General features: G+C 34.5%; 1 protein-coding gene across 1 annotated transcript in view; it reads left to right on the top strand.

Annotated features, from left to right (window-relative positions):
* Positions 1-20,494, top strand: part of LOC127728480 (ras-related protein Rab-6B-like) — a 46,102-nt gene that overhangs the window by 12,082 nt on the left and 13,526 nt on the right. The window contains exons 5-6 of the mRNA XM_052235878.1: positions 2,297-2,392; positions 3,714-3,842. Coding sequence (XP_052091838.1) covers positions 2,297-2,392; positions 3,714-3,842 — 225 coding nt within the window. The remainder of the gene's footprint in view (positions 1-2,296; positions 2,393-3,713; positions 3,843-20,494) is intronic.

Here is a 20,494-nt window from a genome sequence, read left to right as displayed (position 1 = left end):
AAGGCCCAGAAAAGACAAATGTAAAACTATTCAAACGAGAAAACTAACGGCCTGATTTATGTACAAAATAATGAACGAAAAACAAATATGATATACAGCAACAAACGACAACCACTGAATTACAGGCTCCTGACTTGTAATAGTACAACATATCAACAAACTATAAAATCAGTTGAAAAGGGCTCAACTCATCAGATAGATACAAAGCAAAAACAAGTAGTTTCTATAACATCTATTCTTAAAGCTGAACAAGGGTCTTGTGTCCCGCCGAGCGCGTGGGTGACATAGTATTAGTATTCATGCTTCCCTCTGTTATTAACAATCATTAACAATCCAAACTTTACTGATTGGGTTCCATTAATATATTCTTCAGAACTAGACATTAAAGAAACAATATACACGGCTTACTCTGCCTTATTTTTAGACTTATAACTCAAATTTGACATAAGTGGTCATCTCAGTACCAGAATCTATGACATACGAGACGATTTTAATTTTGAAATCATAAATTTCCCCCACCTTAGCAGCAATATAGCAACTTCACCTGCATATTGGATATACATTTCCCAACTCATTCGGTATTCAAGAGCTTGCAGCTGTTACTCAGACTTTATAAAACGTCACCAGTGTCTGAGCAGAAAGTTGATGAACCAAGTTTATGTCCAAGAACGTCTCGTCCTTTTACTTAAAAAAATTTTCATCGGAAGATACGAAGACCTTGTTGATGAAGTATAGATTCTAGGTACTGACGTTGTTTATCATCTTAATTAAGTGTTACATGTATAATGTTCTCTTAATTTGTCATTGTACATATTTTTAACCTTTACTGTTTAGTCCATTTTTGGTAATATACTTTTGGCGTGGCTAGTTATTTATACATCCCGCCATTATGTTATTGTGCTATGGTCATTTTTTGTATTCTTGTCTTTCATTTTTGCTTATATACTTTGTCTATAGAGTGTCTGATTTGTCATTTTTTTTTTAATAGTTATTTGTTTTATAGGGATTAAGATTATTACACGATGTTGACTTCTGTACCCCAATTTTTGACATTTTTACCTATTATGTCTATTTGTTTTGCTCACACATTGTTGTCAATATAATGGAATTATATATGACAGTCATACAAATTAGAGGTTTGGCTAGATATATAACCAGGTTTAATCCACCATTTTCTACATAGGGAAATGCCTGTACCAAGTCAGGAATATGACAGTTGTTTTCCATTCGTTTGATGTGTTTGAGGTTTAGATATTGCCATTTGATAAAGGACTTTCCTTTTGAATTTTCCTTGGAGTTCGGTATTTTTGTTATTTTACTTTTTTTACACATTGTTGCTAGTACTCCGAGACCAGAAGCTTTCCCATTTAATAGGCTTTGATGTTATCTTATACTATACCGTCATTTTGATTTGACATGTCTTGCAGACTTAGACCATTTTTTGTGACATTTTTTTTAATGCAACTCCCCTGCTACCGTTTGTCCGGTTTTATATATAGCGTACCGTCACCTCGGGACGTTTTTGATTTAATATTCATTACAAATGATGTAGAAGAATGATGATGGAAGTTTTTAACGACCTTGACTGGCTATACAGCCCTCGCACGGTCGGCTATAGAAGAATACCCTTACTGACCATGTTATAACCAATAAGGGAGCAACCATTTAACTTCAAAGGGGGGTTATGTTTTTTTGTCTGAGTCAGAATTTTTTTTTTATTTTTTCGACGCTATCAATCAAATTATTTTTTTTCAAAATTTAACACTATAAGATATGGGGAAAATCTGGATTCAGAATATTTTTTGTTGTCATCTGCTTGACCACAATATTTTTTTTTCATCAAATTGGGGATCAGAATGTTTTTTTAGGAAAAAAACATAACCCCCCTTGAAGTTAAATGGTCGTTCCCTAAACATTTATCCCGAGACATAAACCTTCACAATTGTTTATGATAAATTTGGTTCTCTCATCGTTTCTTATTGTCTTTCATACACGATAGTCTAGTACAATGTCAATCCTTAAATCGGAGAAGGACCGCATTTCTATTAAAATGCTAAGATAGCATTCTACTGTTCATTCAATTGTATTCCACAATGTGTACACAGTAATCGGGAATATTTCGCTACGGTACAGTAATTGTGTTACAGAGACAACATGAATGGTTCATTAATTTTAATACTATATTTAACCAAAACGTGTAAATTGAACTCAGGCTAGTATATGATTTGACTTTCGTCAAATGTATATAGTTTTAAATTCAATTATTCTGTTAATGACATAATTGAATATTTTCAAGATGGACACAAGTGGAAAAGGAGATTTCGAACATACTACTGGAAACCATTGGCGGGCTAAAGACATATTCTTAATTGTTTGCGACATCAGTAAGATGGTAAGATAGACACATAAATCGAATTTAACATTTACTCAGAACAAAGTTAACTCATGCCTTATATATGTCATATATTAATCATTTTCCTTTTATCTCCAAATGGCTTTCTTCTGACGTGGGAAAAAGCAACGCGATAGACAGGCAGCAGGTGACATTGATTTTTTACTAGAAAGTTAAGGGGGGAAATCTTGTTTACACTCGACAACAAACTTAAAAGAAAAAAGTAAGGGGGAAAATACCAGGGGAGATATCAAAATCTCTAAGAAAAAGAAGAGCAGACAACACCATGACGAAGAGAAAACCGACGAATGACGAACATTGAAAAAAACACTACACATAAAACTAATTTTAGCTGATTTAGCTACATGAACTCCATTAAAAACCCGAGTAGAACCCAAATGTTCTAGAAGGGTAAGCAGTACAATAGTCATGTTTCTCTATTTGTATTCGCAATTGCGGAAAAGTAACAGGATTGTGGCTACTACTAGTAAAACTTATCCATGGTTATCTGTCACACATTGTATAACAAATACCTCCACAGGATGACCTCAACTTTACCATTAGGTACAATATCTTCCTTGCAAGCAGAAATCCTCTTTCAAGAAAATCATGATAGGAAACGCAAGGCTATATCATTGCCAAAAGAATAGTAGATATAAACAAACGATAATACATGAGACATTACGCAGAAAAGAACAATAAAAAGAAAAAAACGGAGGTGCACTGAAAGGTATAAGAAGTTTCATTGATAGTTCTCATTGTAATGTAACGTCTGGTCAGAATGGGGACGATAAATCCGATGCCTCGTGTAAAGAGAGTGCTACGCTCTTTGCACGTTAAGAACCTTGTAACACCTTTAAGGGGTCCGTAGGTGGCCTGTTGCAAGGCTACATTTCTGTATTTATTGTTAATTTGTTCTCGTCCTGAACATGTTTGAAATATTTCCAACTGGACGGTTAAGCAACCAACAATCAATCAATCATTGTAATTAAGCTATTTACACATTTATTCAGAGTATGAATATAAATAAAGGACAGAGTTGTGACAAGGACAAAGGAAATATATGCGTCAAAGGTTAAATCAGATGCGGATCCAGGATTCTGAAAAAGGGGGCCCGCGGGCCCCCAAACTAGACAAAATTTGGGGATGTATAGGTCAAAAGTCTGGATTAACCATAGATGTAGCTCCAAAAGGGACTGTCAAGAAAGGAAAAATTTCTACGGGTGAATTATGGTTTTAAGGAGTTGCAAATGTTTTCGTTCTGTCAGGTTTTGGTTAAAATGATCACATAAGTGTTTTCTTTGATATATTTTCTGTTTAGGAGTCTCTTGAATCTCTGGCTGAATTTCTTAAAGATATTAATGATCTCAGCGGACAAAAGGAACCTGTAGTCGTTGTTAGCGGAAATAAATCTGATTTAGCAGTGGTGATAAATGAAAAAGAAATAGAGGTATGTTAATTCTGTTACTGCTTCTTGTTTTTACAGCTTTTTACATTTCTGAATATTGCTTTTCTATATGTCTTCAAATAACTTTCCCTTTTGAAAATACAATGTACAACTTATTTATCTTCTAGGAACGGAACAGTTATTACATGTAACTTGATTGATGTGATTGCAAATGACAATGCATATCACAAATGACCGTGATTTGACCTAAAACTCTCCGTTACAGACTTGATAATAGAACACAACTTTCTGTTGGTCCTTACAATCTATTGACATTTTTGCTGACATAAAGTCCATGTGAGGATAACTTGGAACTCAAATGTTTTCCCCTTTTAATTGTGTCCATACACGTGAATTCGCGTATATATAAACATTAAATTTGAGATTCTTTATTTAAAATTGACTGTGTGTCTGAAACAGCCTGTTGCTAAATACATTTTGGGAATATAGTCTTCTCTGATGTCGATTGCAGTAGCAGAAAAGCAATGTTGTCTTCAGTGCATTGTAAAATATATTTTCAAAGTTCTCCAGGTGATAAATACTGTAAATACGTTACTTCTCAACCCCGAAATCATAAAGAGGACGTCTTGCCTTGATAGAATATACACAATATTGAGCAATTAGATATTTTTAAAGCGTTGATATGGCAAACTGAAATCGCAGGGTGAATTCTGAATTTTGAAAACTGTTGAAATTACACAACATTGAATTGTTTAATTTAAAGATCCAGACAGCAATTTTATTATCCCTTTTTGTATTCTTCATAGTAAAGGTAGAAGAATGTATTTGGAAAAGATAAAATCGGGTAAGCATTCAGAAATGTAGATTTGTGCCCCTTACAAAAAATCAGATTTTTCCTATTTTTGAACTCAATTTCTTGAGAAAATATTGTTTAGCAACATATGATTCCACAGTTCATTCAAATATGAATATTGTTTTATAAAATAAACACTCTATTGACACATTGGGTTAAAACAAACAATTTATTTTAAAAAAAAGTTGCTTTGCAACACATATATTCCTTAGTAACGGAGAAGAATTTAAAGTAACGAAGTATAATAGACTTGTTTTAATGAAGAATAAAAAGAAGAATGAGTATGATGTGCAGTTAACCAGTTCTCTCTTGGTTTATTTATTCTGTATAACGTGTAGCCTACATCTAAATTTGAAAATTAAGTCAGTTTTCTTCATTCAAAGGGAAAGGTTGCTAAGTAACAACAAAAGGGGACAACTACAATATAATGAAATGGCCGCAAATGAATACAATATTTTTGTGAAATTTATCTGAAAATATGTTTAAATTCTATTCTAGTGCTAACAAATAAATTATATGTTTCTGTAATTTCACATGACAGTGTACTTTTCTCTTAGCAACAGTCATATTCCTAGGCAAAAGACAGATGATGGTTTTTTTTTAAATATTTTAAATATATCTATTCCGTAACGTCTGACCCCTTTCACAACCCAAACTTTGCTAAAAAAAATGACTTTCAATAAAATACAGCATAAATATGTTCTTACTTTAAAATCCTAAGCAACAAGTTGCAATACCTAGCAACAGTTATTTTCTTCAAAGTTTTCATTTTAATATAAAAGTAAGCCACTGACTGATAATGTTGACATGGAAATCAAGTAGGGGCTAATAAAATAACATTGATTTATTGTCGAGCCTGCGACTTTTGTCGCAGAAAGCTCGACATAGGAATAGTGATCCGGCGGCGGCGGCGGCGGCGTTAGTTAACTTCTTAAAAGCTTTATATTTTAGAAGGTGGAAGACCTGGATGCTTCATACTTTGTATATAGATGCCTCATGTTACGAAGTTTCCGTTAGTTACATGTCCAATGTCCTTGACCTCATTTTCATGGTTCAGTGACTACTTGAAAAAAAAAGTTCAGATTTTTTAGAATGTTAAATTCTCTCTTATTATAAAGTGATAGGCTAACTATATTTGGTATGTGCGTACCTTGCAAGGTCCTCATGCCCGTCAGACAGTTTTCACTTGACCTCGATGTCATTTCATGGATCAGTGAACAAGGTTAAGTTTTCGTGGTCAAGTCCATATCTCAGATACTATAAGCAATAGGTCTACTATATTTGGTGTATGGAATGATTGTAAGGTGTACATGTTCAACTGGCAGGTGTCATCTGACCTTAACCTCATTTTCATGGTTCAGTGGTCATAGTTTAGTTTTTGTGTTTTTGGTCTGTTTTTCTAATACTGTATGCAATAGGTCAACTGTATTTGGTGTATGGAAATATTTTACGATGTACATGTCAGTCTTGCAGGTGTTATTTGATCTTGACCTCATTTTCACGGTTCATTGCTCAATGTTAAGTTGTTGTGTTTTGGTCTGTTTTTCTAATACTGTATGCAGTAGGTCAACTTTATTTTGTGTATGGAAATATTCTACGATGTACATGTCTGTCTGGCAGGTTTCATTTGACCTTGACCTCATTTTCACGGTTCATTGATCAATGTTAAGTTTTTGTGTTTTGGTCTGTTTTTCTAATACTGTATGCAGTAGGTCAACAATAGTTGGTGTATGGAAATATTTTACGATGTACATGTCAGTCTGGCAGGTTTTATTTGATCTTGACCTCATTTTCATGGTTCATTGCTCAATGTTAAGTTTTTGTGTTTTGGTCTGTTTTTCTTAAACTTTAAGCAATAGGTCAACTATATTTGGTGTATGGAATGATTGTAAGGTGTATATGTCTGTCTGGCAGGTATCATCTGACCCTCTTCTCATTTTCATGGTTGATTGGTCAATGTTCAGTTTTCCTGGTTATCTTTGTTTCTTAGATTCTTAAAGCAATAGGTCAACTATATTTGATGCATGGAATGATTTTATGGTGTACATGTCTGTCTGGCAGGGTTCATCTGACCTTGACTTCATTTTCATGGTTCATTGGTCAGTATAGAATTTCCATGGTTTGGTCTGTTTTTCTTATACTATAAGCAATAGGTTATCTATATTCTGTGTATGGAATGATTGTATTAAAGGTGTACATGTATTTCCGGCTTGGTTTTTCTAACATTGACCTCATTTTCTTGGATCATAAATGTTAATGTGTTGTAGTAAAACTTTATATGTAGGACTATCAACATAAATCAATGGTCAGTATAGTAGGCGAGACATTTCAATGTTGATTCATCAGGATATGTACATGTATCGCAAAAAATCTCCTTTTTTAATAAATGCATGTATATGCAAAGGATAAAAGGAATTACAGTACGGCTACTCGGCCATCCAATTTAAAACAACTTGTTCTGACGTTTTTTTATTTAAATGAACGTAATCTATGTATTACTGGTGAATTGTTATGTCAGGGATTTCGTTACCACAAATTACTTAAAACCTTTACTAAATTCTTCCATAGATATAAAGATTTGGTTTTAAAGTTTGGTCATACCCATAGAAAACTTATTTCAAACAGGATAACACATCCTAATTTTTAAGGAGATATTGTTTACCGAGCCCGAAAATTTAGAAACGATCCGGATAAACTTGTCGATCCTTTAAATAAACTTATTCCAAAAGGTTACCAATTCAACACCGTAATTAGATCTTTGAATATTGTTTTTATTGGTATTAGTATTGATTTTGTTATCAGTAAATTAAAATCAAATTAAATATTATTTTTATATACATATGCACATTCGTGGTTCCACAATCTGTCGATACATGTATATTGGCATTGCACAATGTCATGTTTTTCTCTGACTGTTAATGACGTATTTATACTAAATCCATTGGATGTTGGATGTATACTGATTGATATTTTAGTCTTTGATGCATGATTTTTTTATTAGTTGTTATTGACTTTGAACTAGCTGTCAGTAACTGCGAGTTCTCTCAGATTAGTACTTAGTGTCTTTTTGTTGTGGGGATGTATAAGTACCCAGCTACGTGAACTCTGTGTTTTTGTTAGATGTATTTTTATGTGTATGCATCTGATCAGTTAATCCTTTTTCAACTGATTTTTATAGTTTGTTCATCTGTTGTACTGTTACACCACTGTCCGAGGTTAGGCGGAGGGTTGGGATCCCGCTAACATGTTAAACCCCGCCACATTCTGTGAGAGTTGTCTCATTGGCAATCATACCACATCTTCTTATTTTTATAATTAGTTCTGAGAAAACAAATGAAAATATTGTGGGCTAGATAGCCTGATTCAATAAAGTCAAGAAATGTGGTGTGGTTAATACAGTTTTATTTGCACCAATACTTATCGTTTTGCATATCTACACTATATATTGCAAAGGTAGAACACATAACAAAATCCTTATAGCACAGCTTTTGATATTATGAAAGTGCAAAATGTTATTCTTTAAACATTTGTTTAATGTTTCCCGTATATATATATATGGCGTGATAATGCCCTATGGAGTGAAGAAGTCACAACCGCAATTACTTGACTGAAATAAGGGCAAAAATTGGCATTAACGGGAAATATCTTTAGAAACATACGTCCAATACTCACTGGACTTAGCTTGATAATTTTTGAAAATACAATTTGGTTTTGGTCTTGTGACACACAAATATGACTTGTTCGTGATATTTTGGCAGTGGTCAGATAAAAGTGTAGGAAGCCTTTTAGTTTAATATGTACAGTTTAAAATCAAAGTATATTTTCTAATAGTTGATCCACTTCTGCTTACATGAATTGGGCTACACATAAATAGTTTATCCATGATACATTCTTTCCGCCATTGGCAGGATAGATGTTATGCTGCTAAATAATAATGAGAAGTTGTCTTAGAGACAATCTAATTAACATATTAATCTTTGATTTCCTTATCCTCATATGCTACGAGCACACGAGTTTATATAGATATGAATTTTGATTAGATTGTCTAAGGGAAAACTCAATTATCACATTTGTCATATATCTTAGTAACAGTTCTCAATCCGTATCAATTTTCCAGAAAAATATGTACATGTAGATATGCGCCAAACCCCACTTTATGCCTGTCAATTTAATTGTTTTATGATTATTCAAAAAGACTAATTTTTTTGGATGATTTCATTATTCCATACTTCTTGTAAAACGGCAGTGATCTACTCTTAGTACTGGCATCTTGAGTGTGGGGTATCGTGACTATGAACAAAAGTCCAAGTTAAAGAACGGTATTTGTATATATATCAGAGCTTCCTGAAATTTTCTCATGCACATACATGAACAACAAAAGTACTACGGTTGTCCACACTGTTACCGGAATACCTCTAGTAGTAAATACATGAAAATTGTATGTGTAATACGACCAATGGCAATCGTGCTGTATCAGCCATCCGTGATGATATCGATATCAGTCACGGTTGCAAAACCTTTATCGCACCCTTAATCTATATATGATGTCACGTCATCGATATTAGTCACGTTTGCAAAGGCTTTATCAAAACTCTAATCTTTATTACGTCACGTCTCGTGAAAAATCTACTTAAGTTATATAATAAAGTGTATATGATATGGCTTTTTCAATATCACACACCGTATCAACCCTCAGAGCTCTCGGGATTATATTGATGTCTCGGGTTGATACGGATGTGATATTGAAAAGGATTGATACGGATGTGATATTGAAAAAGCTATATAATACTCTCTATTTATTATATCTTGTAACATAGTTAATTTTAAATGGTAACAGTATTGATCATACGCTGAAGCAACCGTTCAACTTTGAACTGTTTAACTCAAGTCTCATCTTTAAAGTATGTCACGTTGCGAACAGTTTTTCGAATAGCAATCACTACATTTCGTAGATTTAGTCTGTTGAAATTTATATAAGGGTTGACCTTACTAAAGTTTGGCTATGGGGAATAAAAAAAAAACTAAACCACGTCCGTTGGAATGGGAACGTTAAGAACCGGTCCATGTTGCATGGCAAATTGTTTGTCCCTATACAACATATTCTCCTTTTCAAATCAATGGCAGTAGTAATTCGTACTCTTCACGAACGTCACTTTACAGAATCTACCAATTAGATATAAGAAGATGTGGTATGAGTGCCAATGAGACAACTCTCCATCCAAGTCAAAATTTATAAAAGTAAACCATTATATGTCACAGTACGGTCTTCAACACGGAGCCTTGGCTCACACCGAACAGTAAGCTATAAAGGGCCCCAAAAATTACTAGTGTAAAACCATTCAAACGGGAAAACCAACTGTCTAATCTATATAAAAAACGAGAAACGAGAAACACTTATGAACCACATCAACAAACGACAACTACTGAACATCAGATCAATTGCATTTATTGCTAATTCGGTACTTCGGTACTGACATGATATATAACAAACCTTTCAAGAATGTACGTTAATAAATTTCGAAATTATAAAAAAAATAAGGTTTCAACTCCTTCAGGCAAAGTTGACCTTAGAGGGATTTGGCTATTTTTAGGTCCTTTTTGGTGATATAGCTCTTCAACTGTTTCGGTTCTTATACATCCTTGGCTTTCAAACATTCGGCTGATGAAGCCAAATCCAGAAAAGAGCTTCGGACGCTTGAAATTGATAACGTATTGTTTTCATTTTTATTTTTTTTGCTATCATCCTTAATTTGCTTAAGATATTTGCCACTGGACACAAAGTAAACAACAACCAGTCAATGCGGTTCAATCTATACAAATTTGAGGCTATTCAATCAATGTTCAGAGTAAAATCATTTCTTTTATTTGCAAAGTCCTTCAAAAGAAAGACAAGGTAGGATTTATCAATTAAAAAAGATTATTCATTCGTTTCCAGAAAATAATAAATAGACAAATCAAGCTAAATTTTTGTTAATTTAAGAAAACAACATTTTTTGAAAAAAATTAACAATTTGATTAATTAATGTGTGTTTTAAAAAGCCAGACACATAAGAAAAAACAGATTATTTGCAAACGATTTCTAGGTGTTTTAATAGTTATGCGAGAGAAAACAAAATGATATACAAGCAAACAAACAGAACGATTAAGTTAAGGGACACGCAACAGGGTCCACAAGAACGTCTTTGGTTGTTTTTAAGATCTTCAATATGATTGGCCATTACCAATGTAGCATTATAGTGCAATTTTTACATGTTAGCTTACACTAAAGCAACGCGTAATGTACTTACGAATTTCCTTCATCAGCTGTCCTTACTTCTCCGAATATGAAACCTCTCTAAAACACAGCTACTGAATATTCGCTTCAAATAATTTATAAAAGATTTGAATCCTCCATTTTAGTTAGTCGAGGAAGAGGCAAGCTTCAAACGTGAAAGTGTACTGCAACGTGTTGCTCAAGTGTTGGCAAACGAACTGTTGCGCGTTGCATTGGGGTAAACGAACGACCAGCAACGCGTTGTTCTCGCAAACTTGCATACAACGCTTTTTGGCCCTACTGATCCTTGAACACTCCTAATGATGTTTTAAACAGCGACGACGGGAACCTGTCTGCAATATTCGTGAAGGTTTACATTCCTAAGCTGTCAGTGTTCATATTTTTTAAAGTTTAAGTCCTTCCTTTCTCATCTTGATTTTGGTTATGACTTTCGAGCGAATTCAATACCTCCCAAGAATGAAACCATATGATAAAAATTGTCAGGTAAGTAAACGTTACCGTCAATATTTATCTGATGGTTGGCAATCAAGTTTCACAGTCATTTGAAACGTCACTTATTGAAGAGGACCATCCGTGTGCAGAGACATCTTTTTACGAATTATTAAATTTAGTCAAATGTCATGTCCATGTATCAACTCTTGCTTGGTTATGTTATAAGGTTTTATCGATTTATTATACCCCACGCAACGAGTTGCGGAGGGTATAATGTTTTTGACCCGTCCGTCCGTCCGTCTGTCTGTCTGTCTGTCTGTCCGTCTGTCCGTCCGTCTCATGCCAAGAAATTGCCTCCGTTGAAATTTTGCAAACATCCCATAGAGCAAATTACATGGATGATTAATTTTGACCATTTGGTATATGGCTGTGTTTTAAGTGAGACGTACACGCGGGTCATAAATTAATTTATTGAATGAAATCAAATCTTTAACTACTAATGGATGCCGTAGGAGGTCGACCGGAATTTTTAGCGAGGATTTCTTGGCATGTAACAGATAGAAAACTCAGGGTAAACATTCATAGAACCGAGACAAGGGGCAGTGGCAAATATTTCATGTATATTTTGAACACAAAGAGGATTACCCCGGTACCCTTTGCCAAACATTATCTTCTTTTTCTTCTATTTGCCAACGGACTTTATGTTATGAATTGTAGTTTCACTTTCCATATTCGGTATTTATTCTAATTTAAGCTCCACGTAGTAAAAATCACGTGATTCAGGAATATAGTATCTTGGAGTTAGACTATTTCTTTCTTTTCGGGCGGGGACTCCAAGCAATCAACATGCATGTGTAGAACGGCACTGTAGATTTTCTTATTAAATAAAAAAAAGTTGCCGGTCCGGTACATGAATAGATCGGTTAGAAATCAAAGTTTTAATTTTAATTAGATTAGAGGGTTGAAAATAGAGAGCACAAAAAAAAGTGGGGGTGGGGGTGTTCCACAGTGAATATTTCCTTCTTATGAACTCTACATCTGAAAGGTTTAATTTTTTTTTTATTTAATTGAAAGAGAGAAAAACAAATGTAAGACAAATTGTGAATGGTCTTTCTTCCTTTCTCCCGTAACAGATAGAAAACTCAGGGTAAACATTCATAGAACCGAGACAAGGGGCAGTGGCAAATATTTCATGTATATTTTGAACACAAAGAGGATTACCCCGGTACCCTTTGCCAAACATTATCTTCTTTTTCTTCTATTCGCCAACGGACTTTATGTTATGAATTGTAGTTTCACTTTCCATATTCGGTATTTATTCTAATTTAAGCTCCACGTAGTAAAAATCACGTGATTCAGGAATATAGTATCTTGGAGTTAGACTATTTCTTTCTTTTCGGGCGGGGACTCCAAGCAATCAACATGCATGTGTAGAACGGCACTGTAGATTTTCTTATTAAATAAAAAAAAGTTGCCGGTCCGGTACATGAATAGATCGGTTAGAAATCAAAGTTTTAATTTTAATTAGATTAGAGGGTTGAAAATAGAGAGCACAAAAAAAAGTGGGGGTGGGGGTGTTCCACAGTGAATATTTCCTTCTTATGAACTCTACATCTGAAAGGTTTAATTTTTTTTTTATTTAATTGAAAGAGAGAAAAACAAATGTAAGACAAATTGTGAATGGTCTTTCTTCCTTTCTCCCATGCCAAGAAATTGCCTCCGTTGAAATTTTGCAAACATCCCATAGAGCAAATTACATGGATGATTAATTTTGACCATTTGGTATATGGCTGTGTTTTAAGTGAGACGTACACGCGGGTCATAAATTAATTTATTGAATGAAATCAAATCTTTAACTACTAATGGATGCCGTAGGAGGTCGACCGGAATTTTTAGCGAGGATTTCTTGGCATGTAACAGATAGAAAACTCAGGGTAAACATTCATAGAACCGAGACAAGGGGCAGTGGCAAATATTTCATGTATATTTTGAACACAAAGAGGATTACCCCGGTACCCTTTGCCAAACATTATCTTCTTTTTCTTCTATTCGCCAACGGACTTTATGTTATGAATTGTAGTTTCACTTTCCATATTCGGTATTTATTCTAATTTAAGCTCCACGTAGTAAAAATCACGTGATTCAGGAATATAGTATCTTGGAGTTAGACTATTTCTTTCTTTTCGGGCGGGGACTCCAAGCAATCAACATGCATGTGTAGAACGGCACTGTAGATTTTCTTATTAAATAAAAAAAAGTTGCCGGTCCGGTACATGAATAGATCGGTTAGAAATCAAAGTTTTAATTTTAATTAGATTAGAGGGTTGAAAATAGAGAGCACAAAAAAAGTGGGGGTGGGGGTGTTCCACAGTGAATATTTCCTTCTTATGAACTCTACATCTGAAAGGTTTAATTTTTTTTTTATTTAATTGAAAGAGAGAAAAACAAATGTAAGACAAATTGTGAATGGTCTTTCTTCCTTTCTCCCATGCCAAGAAATTGCCTCCGTTGAAATTTTGCAAACATCCCATAGAGCAAATTACATGGATGATTAATTTTGACCATTTGGTATATGGCTGTGTTTTAAGTGAGACGTACACGCGGGTCATAAATTAATTTATTGAATGAAATCAAATCTTTAACTACTAATGGATGCCGTAGGAGGTCGACCGGAATTTTTAGCGAGGATTTCTTGGCATGTAACAGATAGAAAACTCAGGGTAAACATTCATAGAACCGAGACAAGGGGCAGTGGCAAATATTTCATGTATATTTTGAACACAAAGAGGATTACCCCGGTACCCTTTGCCAAACATTATCTTCTTTTTCTTCTATTCGCCAACGGACTTTATGTTATGAATTGTAGTTTCACTTTCCATATTCGGTATTTATTCTAATTTAAGCTCCACGTAGTAAAAATCACGTGATTCAGGAATATAGTATCTTGGAGTTAGACTATTTCTTTCTTTTCGGGCGGGGACTCCAAGCAATCAACATGCATGTGTAGAACGGCACTGTAGATTTTCTTATTAAATAAAAAAAAGTTGCCGGTCCGGTACATGAATAGATCGGTTAGAAATCAAAGTTTTAATTTTAATTAGATTAGAGGGTTGAAAATAGAGAGCACAAAAAAAAGTGGGGGTGGGGGTGTTCCACAGTGAATATTTCCTTCTTATGAACTCTACATCTGAAAGGTTTAATTTTTTTTTTATTTAATTGAAAGAGAGAAAAACAAATGTAAGACAAATTGTGAATGGTCTTTCTTCCTTTCTCCCATGCCAAGAAATTGCCTCCGTTGAAATTTTGCAAACATCCCATAGAGCAAATTACATGGATGATTAATTTTGACCATTTGGTATATGGCTGTGTTTTAAGTGAGACGTACACGCGGGTCATAAATTAATTTATTGAATGAAATCAAATCTTTAACTACTAATGGATGCCGTAGGAGGTCGACCGGAATTTTTAGCGAGGATTTCTTGGCATGTAACAGATAGAAAACTCAGGGTAAACATTCATAGAACCGAGACAAGGGGCAGTGGCAAATATTTCATGTATATTTTGAACACAAAGAGGATTACCCCGGTACCCTTTGCCAAACATTATCTTCTTTTTCTTCTATTCGCCAACGGACTTTATGTTATGAATTGTAGTTTCACTTTCCATATTCGGTATTTATTCTAATTTAAGCTCCACGTAGTAAAAATCACGTGATTCAGGAATATAGTATCTTGGAGTTAGACTATTTCTTTCTTTTCGGGCGGGGACTCCAAGCAATCAACATGCATGTGTAGAACGGCACTGTAGATTTTCTTATTAAATAAAAAAAAGTTGCCGGTCCGGTACATGAATAGATCGGTTAGAAATCAAAGTTTTAATTTTAATTAGATTAGAGGGTTGAAAATAGAGAGCACAAAAAAAAGTGGGGGTGGGGGTGTTCCACAGTGAATATTTCCTTCTTATGAACTCTACATCTGAAAGGTTTAATTTTTTTTTTATTTAATTGAAAGAGAGAAAAACAAATGTAAGACAAATTGTGAATGGTCTTTCTTCCTTTCTCCCATGCCAAGAAATTGCCTCCGTTGAAATTTTGCAAACATCCCATAGAGCAAATTACATGGATGATTAATTTTGACCATTTGGTATATGGCTGTGTTTTAAGTGAGACGTACACGCGGGTCATAAATTAATTTATTGAATGAAATCAAATCTTTAACTACTAATGGATGCCGTAGGAGGTCGACCGGAATTTTTAGCGAGGATTTCTTGGCATGTAACAGATAGAAAACTCAGGGTAAACATTCATAGAACCGAGACAAGGGGCAGTGGCAAATATTTCATGTATATTTTGAACACAAAGAGGATTACCCCGGTACCCTTTGCCAAACATTATCTTCTTTTTCTTCTATTCGCCAACGGACTTTATGTTATGAATTGTAGTTTCACTTTCCATATTCGGTATTTATTCTAATTTAAGCTCCACGTAGTAAAAATCACGTGATTCAGGAATATAGTATCTTGGAGTTAGACTATTTCTTTCTTTTCGGGCGGGGACTCCAAGCAATCAACATGCATGTGTAGAACGGCACTGTAGATTTTCTTATTAAATAAAAAAAAGTTGCCGGTCCGGTACATGAATAGATCGGTTAGAAATCAAAGTTTTAATTTTAATTAGATTAGAGGGTTGAAAATAGAGAGCACAAAAAAAAGTGGGGGTGGGGGTGTTCCACAGTGAATATTTCCTTCTTATGAACTCTACATCTGAAAGGTTTAATTTTTTTTTTATTTAATTGAAAGAGAGAAAAACAAATGTAAGACAAATTGTGAATGGTCTTTCTTCCTTTCTCCCATGCCAAGAAATTGCCTCCGTTGAAATTTTGCAAACATCCCATAGAGCAAATTACATGGATGATTAATTTTGACCATTTGGTATATGGCTGTGTTTTAAGTGAGACGTACACGCGGGTCATAAATTAATTTATTGAATGAAATCAAATCTTTAACTACTAATGGATGCCGTAGGAGGTCGACCGGAATTTTTAGCGAGGATTTCTTGGCATGTAACAGATAGAAAACTCAGGGTAAACATTCATAGAACCGAGACAAGGGGCAGTGGCAAATATTTCATGTATATTTTGAACACAAAGAGGATTACCCCGGTACCCTTTGCCAAACATTATCTTCTTTTTCTTCTATTCGCCAACGGACTTTATGTTATGAATTGTAGTTTCACTTTCCATATTCGGTATTTATTCTAATTTAAGCTCCACGTAGTAAAAATCACGTGATTCAGGAATATAGTATCTTGGAGTTAGACTATTTCTTTCTTTTCGGGCGGGGACTCCAAGCAATCAACATGCATGTGTAGAACGGCACTGTAGATTTTCTTATTAAATAAAAAAAAGTTGCCGGTCCGGTACATGAATAGATCGGTTAGAAATCAAAGTTTTAATTTTAATTAGATTAGAGGGTTGAAAATAGAGAGCACAAAAAAAAGTGGGGGTGGGGGTGTTCCACAGTGAATATTTCCTTCTTATGAACTCTACATCTGAAAGGTTTAATTTTTTTTTTATTTAATTGAAAGAGAGAAAAACAAATGTAAGACAAATTGTGAATGGTCTTTCTTCCTTTCTCCCATGCCAAGAAATTGCCTCCGTTGAAATTTTGCAAACATCCCATAGAGCAAATTACATGGATGATTAATTTTGACCATTTGGTATATGGCTGTGTTTTAAGTGAGACGTACACGCGGGTCATAAATTAATTTATTGAATGAAATCAAATCTTTAACTACTAATGGATGCCGTAGGAGGTCGACCGGAATTTTTAGCGAGGATTTCTTGGCATGTAACAGATAGAAAACTCAGGGTAAACATTCATAGAACCGAGACAAGGGGCAGTGGCAAATATTTCATGTATATTTTGAACACAAAGAGGATTACCCCGGTACCCTTTGCCAAACATTATCTTCTTTTTCTTCTATTCGCCAACGGACTTTATGTTATGAATTGTAGTTTCACTTTCCATATTCGGTATTTATTCTAATTTAAGCTCCACGTAGTAAAAATCACGTGATTCAGGAATATAGTATCTTGGAGTTAGACTATTTCTTTCTTTTCGGGCGGGGACTCCAAGCAATCAACATGCATGTGTAGAACGGCACTGTAGATTTTCTTATTAAATAAAAAAAAGTTGCCGGTCCGGTACATGAATAGATCGGTTAGAAATCAAAGTTTTAATTTTAATTAGATTAGAGGGTTGAAAATAGAGAGCACAAAAAAAAGTGGGGGTGGGGGTGTTCCACAGTGAATATTTCCTTCTTATGAACTCTACATCTGAAAGGTTTAATTTTTTTTTTATTTAATTGAAAGAGAGAAAAACAAATGTAAGACAAATTGTGAATGGTCTTTCTTCCTTTCTCCCATGCCAAGAAATTGCCTCCGTTGAAATTTTGCAAACATCCCATAGAGCAAATTACATGGATGATTAATTTTGACCATTTGGTATATGGCTGTGTTTTAAGTGAGACGTACACGCGGGTCATAAATTAATTTATTGAATGAAATCAAATCTTTAACTACTAATGGATGCCGTAGGAGGTCGACCGGAATTTTTAGCGAGGATTTCTTGGCATGTAACAGATAGAAAACTCAGGGTAAACATTCATAGAACCGAGACAAGGGGCAGTGGCAAATATTTCATGTATATTTTGAACACAAAGAGGATTACCCCGGTACCCTTTGCCAAACATTATCTTCTTTTTCTTCTATTCGCCAACGGACTTTATGTTATGAATTGTAGTTTCACTTTCCATATTCGGTATTTATTCTAATTTAAGCTCCACGTAGTAAAAATCACGTGATTCAGGAATATAGTATCTTGGAGTTAGACTATTTCTTTCTTTTCGGGCGGGGACTCCAAGCAATCAACATGCATGTGTAGAACGGCACTGTAGATTTTCTTATTAAATAAAAAAAAGTTGCCGGTCCGGTACATGAATAGATCGGTTAGAAATCAAAGTTTTAATTTTAATTAGATTAGAGGGTTGAAAATAGAGAGCACAAAAAAAAGTGGGGGTGGGGGTGTTCCACAGTGAATATTTCCTTCTTATGAACTCTACATCTGAAAGGTTTAATTTTTTTTTTATTTAATTGAAAGAGAGAAAAACAAATGTAAGACAAATTGTGAATGGTCTTTCTTCCTTTCTCCCATGCCAAGAAATTGCCTCCGTTGAAATTTTGCAAACATCCCATAGAGCAAATTACATGGATGATTAATTTTGACCATTTGGTATATGGCTGTGTTTTAAGTGAGACGTACACGCGGGTCATAAATTAATTTATTGAATGAAATCAAATCTTTAACTACTAATGGATGCCGTAGGAGGTCGACCGGAATTTTTAGCGAGGATTTCTTGGCATGTAACAGATAGAAAACTCAGGGTAAACATTCATAGAACCGAGACAAGGGGCAGTGGCAAATATTTCATGTATATTTTGAACACAAAGAGGATTACCCCGGTACCCTTTGCCAAACATTATCTTCTTTTTCTTCTATTCGCCAACGGACTTTATGTTATGAATTGTAGTTTCACTTTCCATATTCGGTATTTATTCTAATTTAAGCTCCACGTAGTAAAAATCACGTGATTCAGGAATATAGTATCTTGGAGTTAGACTATTTCTTTCTTTTCGGGCGGGGACTCCAAGCAATCAACATGCATGTGTAGAACGGCACTGTAGATTTTCTTATTAAATAAAAAAAAGTTGCCGGTCCGGTACATGAATAGATCGGTTAGAAATCAAAGTTTTAATTTTAATTAGATTAGAGGGTTGAAAATAGAGAGCACAAAAAAAAGTGGGGGTGGGGGTGTTCCACAGTGAATATTTCCTTCTTATGAACTCTACATCTGAAAGGTTTAATTTTTTTTTTATTTAATTGAAAGAGAGAAAAACAAATGTAAGACAAATTGTGAATGGTCTTTCTTCCTTTCTCCCATGCCAAGAAATTGCCTCCGTTGAAATTTTGCAAACATCCCATAGAGCAAATTACATGGATGATTAATTTTGACCATTTGGTATATGGCTGTGTTTTAAGTGAGACGTACACGCGGGTCATAAATTAATTTATTGAATGAAATCAAATCTTTAACTACTAATGGATGCCGTAGGAGGTCGACCGGAATTTTTAGCGAGGATTTCTTGGCATGTAACAGATAGAAAACTCAGGGTAAACATTCATAGAACCGAGACAAGGGGCAGTGGCAAATATTTCATGTATATTTTGAACACAAAGAGGATTACCCCGGTACCCTTTGCCAAACATTATCTTCTTTTTCTTCTATTCGCCAACGGACTTTATGTTATGAATTGTAGTTTCACTTTCCATATTCGGTATTTATTCTAATTTAAGCTCCACGTAGTAAAAATCACGTGATTCAGGAATATAGTATCTTGGAGTTAGACTATTTCTTTCTTTTCGGGCGGGGACTCCAAGCAATCAACATGCATGTGTAGAACGGCACTGTAGATTTTCTTATTAAATAAAAAAAAGTTGCCGGTCCGGTACATGAATAGATCGGTTAGAAATCAAAGTTTTAATTTTAATTAGATTAGAGGGTTGAAAATAGAGAGCACAAAAAAAAGTGGGGGTGGGGGTGTTCCACAGTGAATATTTCCTTCTTATGAACTCTACATCTGAAAGGTTTAATTTTTTTTTTATTTAATTGAAAGAGAGAAAAACAAATGTAAGACAAATTGTGAATGGTCTTTCTTCCTTTCTCCCATGCCAAGAAATTGCCTCCGTTGAAATTTTGCAAACATCCCATAGAGCAAATTACATGGATGATTAATTTTGACCATTTGGTATATGGCTGTGTTTTAAGTGAGACGTACACGCGGGTCATAAATTAATTTATTGAATGAAATCAAATCTTTAACTACTAATGGATGCCGTAGGAGGTCGACCGGAATTTTTAGCGAGGATTTCTTGGCATGTAACAGATAGAAAACTCAGGGTAAACATTCATAGAACCGAGACAAGGGGCAGTGGCAAATATTTCATGTATATTTTGAACACAAAGAGGATTACCCCGGTACCCTTTGCCAAACATTATCTTCTTTTTCTTCTATTCGC

Source organism: Mytilus californianus, unplaced genomic scaffold, assembly GCF_021869535.1.
Source record: "Mytilus californianus isolate M0D057914Y unplaced genomic scaffold, xbMytCali1.0.p SCAF_2, whole genome shotgun sequence".
NCBI lineage: Eukaryota > Metazoa > Mollusca > Bivalvia > Mytilida > Mytilidae > Mytilus > Mytilus californianus.
Note: the sequence above shows the minus strand (reverse complement) of the source record. Positions and strands in the feature narration are given on the sequence as shown.